The 6,185-nt window shown below is 44.2% G+C and overlaps 1 protein-coding gene across 1 annotated transcript; it reads left to right on the top strand.

Moving 5' to 3' along the window:
• Window positions 1–212: 212 nt before the first annotated feature.
• Window positions 213–3,195, top strand: LOC117948973 (galactose-specific lectin nattectin-like). Its single transcript, XM_034878941.1, has 6 exons — window positions 213–250; window positions 677–766; window positions 883–1,016; window positions 1,589–1,720; window positions 2,691–2,805; window positions 3,035–3,195. The coding sequence occupies exons 2-6, from the start codon at window positions 697–699 to the stop codon at window positions 3,193–3,195; spliced, it is 612 nt and encodes a 203-aa protein (XP_034734832.1). The 5' UTR covers window positions 213–250; window positions 677–696.
• Window positions 3,196–6,185: the final 2,990 nt, after the last annotated feature.

Below are 6,185 nucleotides of genomic sequence, written 5' to 3'. Positions count from 1 at the left end.
CAAGCGCTTTTTAGATGAAACCACTCATGTTTGGACTCACCATTAAGTCCCACCTTGACCTGAGGCTCTCATGTGTTGAATTAAAATGGTTTTTAATGTTTTTGGCATTTGATTCTCATCACCCTGTTTGATCAGTTAAATCTCATGTGTTCAGGGCATCGCGGTGGATATTTAACGGAGGCAGAGATCAGACCTGACATCCAGACGGACGAGGACCAAGGAACCAGACTACTCCACTCCTTCACCTGAGGTGAGTCCTGTTGGTCTCTCTGTGGTTCAACCGAACAGAAAAGGACATTTAAAGGTTTAAAGATCTCAACACATTGAGCGGCTCTCAGATCTTCATCAGGCATAAAATCTGAAAACCACTTTGAATCAACTATATGACTTCAGAGGACATGAGGGGGATTCCTGGTGGGATTCAAAATCAATATATCATCAAATCTGTCCCTTATTGTCTGTAAAGACTGGCAGGATTTGGGTCAAAGATGACTTTACCCCACCGTTAAGGTGGGGTAAGTTCCTGGTGAAGCTAGTTTTGTGGCCAGTTTGTCTCTCTCAGCCTTTAGAGCAATAACCAACACTTCAGTTTTAACCTGGTGGAGTTGTTTATGCATATTCTGTAGTTATATATAATTGTTCCTGTGTCTTATTAGATTATTTTCCAGCTGCAGAGTGCCGTGAGAGCCCTGAACCATGCGTCCTGTTGTGGTTACTGCCATCCTTCTTCTGGTGGTGCTGATGTCCACGTCGGACTCTGAGGCCGGTAAGAAGACACAGTCACTGAATAATCAGAGATTACATCAGATCAGAGACTAAATAATCCACACAGACAACAGGAACACCAGACGTCTTCTTTCTGTGACACAGGGGATCCTGCAGAGATGTGCAGGACCAAGTACCCGGTCAAACCGTGTGAAGACACGTACTATGATAAAGGCTGGTTCCAGTTTGGTACCAGCCGCTGTGTGAAGGCCTTCTTCAATACTCCAAATCTGGCCTTTTTTGATGCAGAGGTGATAAAACACACACATCTGACTACACACAGGAAATGTGACCTCATGCTGTTCAGACTCTTTCAGGTTCAGCAAAAGATTTGAGGAAAGAGGATTTTGAGAAAACTCATTTTTAGTGAAATGTGACATTTAACAGTATATTCTATATGTATATTCTGATCATGAGGTACAGCTGTGGCGGGTCATCTGACCCAGTAGTTAACATTAGAAGAACAATAACAAAGGAAATGACATGCGTTCTTATTTGTGAAACGTGTTTTTAGAGTAACAGAAAAGCCGAAATGCAAAAGCTTCAATTGAAATGTGTCAAATCACAAGGAAAAACAATCATAAGAAAGTTTAAAGGTTTTTCATCAAGATATAAAGCCATACTTTACCTCCCTCTGTTTTGCATTTATTAAACTCCAATTTTAAGAGTCAAGACTTTCCAAAGGTGGTTGTGTGTTTTCTGTCTCCTCGGAGCAGCGGTTGGGGAATGGGAACGGGCTTCTAGATGGTGGACCGGATCAAATAAGGGAATTAACATGACAGAGGATGAATAATCTAATTCTCCTGATTTGGGTTTATTTCAGAGGGCCTGTAAACGGATCCCAAATGGCAATCTGGTGTCGATCCACAGTGAGGTGGAGCTGAATCAAGTCCAGTGTGCCATGTACAAAGCCACCACCGGGAAAGCTCACTACTGGATCGGAGCCTTTTTTACGGTAATCAGTGACTTTTTCTGTTCATCCATCCTTCTAATCATCCATCCATCCATCCTTCCATCCATCCATCCATCCATCAATCCATCCATCCATCCATCCATCCATCCAATCTTCCATCCTTCCATCCATCCATCCATCCATCCATCCATCCATCCATCCATCCTTCCATCCATCCATCCATCCATCCATCCATCCTTCCATCCATCCATCCTTCCATCCTTCCATCCATCCATCCATCCATCCATCCATCCATCCATCCATCCATCCATCCTTCCATCCATCCATCCATCCATCCATCAATCCATCCATCCATCCATCCTTCCATCCATCCATCCTTCCATCCTTCCATCCATCCATCCTTCCATCCATCCATCCATCCATCCTTCCATCCATCCATCCATCCATCCATCCATCCACGCAATTTTATTTTCTTAAGTAATTAAATAATTTCTGCTTTGGTTTCAACTGTTTAAAATATTAAATAAATAACCACAAATAGTTAATCTCTGTCTTCCCTTTGATAAATGTAAAATCAGAGAGATAAGACATGCATTCTTACATTAGAAAAACCTTTATCCTAACTTTAACCCTTGTTTTGTCCTCCAGTCAAACATTTTTGTTGTTTTTTGTCGCTAAAAAAATATGAACACTTTTTTATTCATGGTCAATAAACCTAACTTTTGAGTTTGAAAAAAAATGTAAATGCTATGAAATTAAATAAAACAACAAACAATTCAATTTTACCTTCGAAGAACATGCATCGAAGTTATTTTGGGGCTATTTGAGTTCTTATGTAAAACGTTAGACCCGAGGACAACACGAGGGTTTAAGGTTTAACAGTTCAAACTGTGAGTCAACAAAGACCCGTTGGTAGCTGGACGCAGGGGATTGGTGACGGAGGGGCAAGTTGACCTGATGGTGATGAGTAGTCAGCCTCAGCCCATCAACTGGTTCCTGTGGGTCCTTTCAGATCCGAGCCGGTCCGGTCTGGGTTTGGAGCGATGACACTAAGTTTGACTACAACAGGTGGGTCAGTGGCCAGCCCAGCGGGAACAGCCAGCTCTGCGTGGAGATGAACTACTGGGGTAAGGAACGCATGGTTTAGGAGGAGAGGTAGCAGGTTGTAATAAAGGAATTACTTTAATAATTTGACCTCAGACAAGATAAGGACCAAGGAGTGTAGTTATTAAAGCAGAACAACAAACAGGTCAAAGTAGAGGGGTATGAAGGAAGACCAGGACCCTCATTTTTAACTGAATCCGATCTTAGAAGAGCTCATAGAAGATGATTAATCTGTTTCTTCGTGTGATTGAGAGTTGGGAACATTTAAACCTTCTCCAGACCATGAAGACCAGCAAACCCTATCCAGGATGCGCTTCCTGACTCTGGTTACCATGTTTCTTTCAGACTGGGGACTGTGGAACGGCGTGGGCTGTGGTGAGAGGAGGCCCTACGTGTGTGCAGTGACGATCTAGTGGTCCAGAGAGAACCTGAAGACCAGCTGGACCAGTCTGCTTCATCTGGAACCAATGCAAGCTTTCACATTCACTGCAATAAACATTCAGCATCAGAGAACATGTCGATGGTTCCTGTTTCTCTTCCTGTCACTGATCCATCTCCTCATGTCAGAGGGATGTCAGGTACTTACTGACATTTCCTGATGAAGGGTTACCGACTTTAGCCCTTTAAGCAATAATCCACTAGAGGGTGTGAAGTAACAACATGGTTATGACCGTGATGAGGCTAGGACCATAAGCTTCAGGGGTGTTATGTTACCAGACATTCAGTAGTCGGTGCAAATACCGGCACAATTACACAATGCTTGATTTTGATACCACGGTAGTACAAAGATTTTCTAAGATTCATTGTACTTTAACTTGAAAAATGAACTTCTCTATTAAAATATCAAAATGTCATAACAAGACACACAACACATGTGCAATAGAACATAGAATATCACACTAAAGTGCAACAACTAGTGTCCCCGGACACGTTCCAGACTTCCAGACATCTTTTCAAAGGGTACCGTGCAGCATGCAGAATTGGTTGCGTGACCAGATGTTACAGAGGCGCATCCATCCGGTCCAAGCTATTTACCGTGCAGCCTAAAAACTGTAGAATGGTGTCTAGGCTTTATCAGTTCTCATTGATATCTGGCTGCTCTGCCCTTCCTATCGGGAGGATCTGGGCGTGCGATTGGCCGGGCCTGGGTATCGATCTCAACTGTCGTGATGGATGGTCTAACATCCCAGAAGTATCATGCAATCTAGACCATCAGCAGATTCACTACAACTTCATTTTCTGGGTTTATCTCAACCCCAGAAAATGCACATTATGAGATTAATTAACAGCCCTTTCTGCCCAGTAAAAGCACAAGGCCCATTTCAATCAGGAGAGAGAAACAGGTATACACAGCATGATAAGATGTACATTTATTACAGTTGAATTGATTTAAGAGAGCATTGATTAAAAGTTAAAATGTTAAAATGTTTCCAGATATTCAAATAAGGTTTATTGTACAGCTCAATATAATGTGTACCGTCTTCGGGGATTAGACTCCATCGCTGTATGAATAGTTTGTGTGTATTTATATATATGGGAGATTTACATGGAAGAGGTGGACCAGCGCCTTGGTGCAGCCTGTCCTGTTGGTGTCTGAATAAAAGAACCAATCCTAGACCTCGTTCTGGACTGCTTCACCCCCTACCTAATCCCCGGCGACCCTGGTGCCTCGATTGGGTTGCTCCCATCTAAGGGGAACATAGTAATCAGGTTCTGGAACTGCAAGGAACCTATCCGTTCCGAATTTGGTGAAGATCGGCCATCAGGGGGCGCTGTAATCCACGTTTGTTGGTTTAAATGGGAAATTTGTAATTGCAATATCTCTGCCACAATGAATGCTATTAACACCAAACCTGTGATGATTGTTTGGCATGCAGCCCGGAGGCTCTGTACCAAACTTGGTAAAGATAAACCATTAGGGGGCGCTATAATCAACGTAGACCATTTTGGGGCTTTTAATCCCTTCAGAGGTGGAGTGCATCGTACGTGACGCCAAACGGCACTTCTGATTCATAACTTTATATCTCAATAATATAACTAGTAGAAACATTATGTCTTTCGGAGCTAAAAGCTAACAGGGTCCCCGTTCTGCTGATGTCTTTGTGGTCTTCCCGTCCCTTACAGAAGGTTTCGTATCCGGCCTAGAAGCCCAGAGTTTTCCGGGGTCATTGTGCTGTTAATCCGACCCGTTACGTCTTTTAGGACTTGCACGGGGGGGCTTGGACCCCGTTGTAACTGCTTGTTACGTCTTTCTTCTCCTAAGGGGGATCCAGAGCTGCCGAGGACAAACACAGGTTCAACAGGTACGTCTCTGGGACACTTCAGGGAGAGGAGGAGACCTGCAGCAAACTCATTTCATAATGAGAAGCAACCGTAAGATCAACAGTCTGTTCTTGTAGTTCTGGTCTCTACTGGTCTTCATCCTGCAGCGCTGTCAGAAGCATTAGGAAGCTGACAGGTGGAGGAGGCGAGGGCGACACGGTCTCCGGCACGCTTGTCTATTTTCTGCCCCCGTGGGTGTAGTAATCGCTCTGTGCACCCTCGAGGCTGCTGACGTAGCTACGCTTTATGATATTGTTTGAAGACAGATGAAGTGAATGAACCTTAATGTTCCTCCAACGTGTTAGTGACTCAGCTGGGATTCGTCACGCGCCGCCAACGGTGCAACAAGATCAACGTCGTGGAGCATTTAGAGATCAACGAGCCAACAGAACAACGGAAATATCAGCAGGAAACAGGAGGAAGGCTACTCTGAGGGAAAATGACTTGAATGTATAAATAAAATTATATATATATACACACACACCATGGGCCTGGTAATGTGGGTCCATGGGCCTGGTAATGTGGGTCCATGGGCCTGGTAATGTGGGTCCATGGGCCTGGTAATGTGGGTCCATGGGCGTGGTAATGTGGGTCTATGGGCCTGGTAATGTGGGCTACACGGCTACAGTGCGATTTAAAAAAAATAATTCACAGTATCTTGCTGGACAATTATTGCAGTAAGTTACTGTTAATTTAACATTAAATTTGTCACAGTGCTCTAAAACAGAACATACCAAAAACAATAAAAACAACAGATAAAAACTCAATTACAACAACAAATGTCACAGCTCAGCTTGTGTTGAAAGCCGGAGAAAAAGACGTGTTCTTAAAAGTGATTTAAAGCTCTGAATAGAGGAATGTTAAGGAAGAGAGTTCCTCTCCTGAAACAGCTCCGTCCCCTCTGGGTTCCAGTCTGGATCTAGGACCGTGGACCGGTGTCGGCTCGGGGGACGTGCTGTGTCATGTGGACAGTGGACCAGCGTCATGTGGACCGTGGCCCGGTGTCGGCTCAAGGGGGACGTGGTGTGTCATGTGGACCGTGGACCGGTGTCGGCTCAAAGGGGGACGTGGTGTGTCATGT

Source organism: Etheostoma cragini, chromosome 8 (genome assembly GCF_013103735.1).
Source record: "Etheostoma cragini isolate CJK2018 chromosome 8, CSU_Ecrag_1.0, whole genome shotgun sequence".
Classification (NCBI taxonomy): Eukaryota; Metazoa; Chordata; class Actinopteri; order Perciformes; family Percidae; genus Etheostoma; species Etheostoma cragini.
This window is presented reverse-complemented; position numbering and strand designations above follow the sequence as displayed.

Bases quoted from the DNA above. Each gene is read 5' to 3' on its own strand.
- LOC117948973 (XM_034878941.1), top strand. From the start codon at position 697: ATGCGTCCTGTTGTGGTTACTGCCATCCTTCTTCTGGTGGTGCTGATG. The intron at 1,017-1,588 runs GTGATAAAACAC...GGTTTATTTCAG, and splicing joins TGGCCTTTTTTGATGCAGAG to AGGGCCTGTAAACGGATCCC. The intron at 2,806-3,034 runs GTAAGGAACGCA...CGTGTGATTGAG, and splicing joins CGTGGAGATGAACTACTGGG to AGTTGGGAACATTTAAACCT.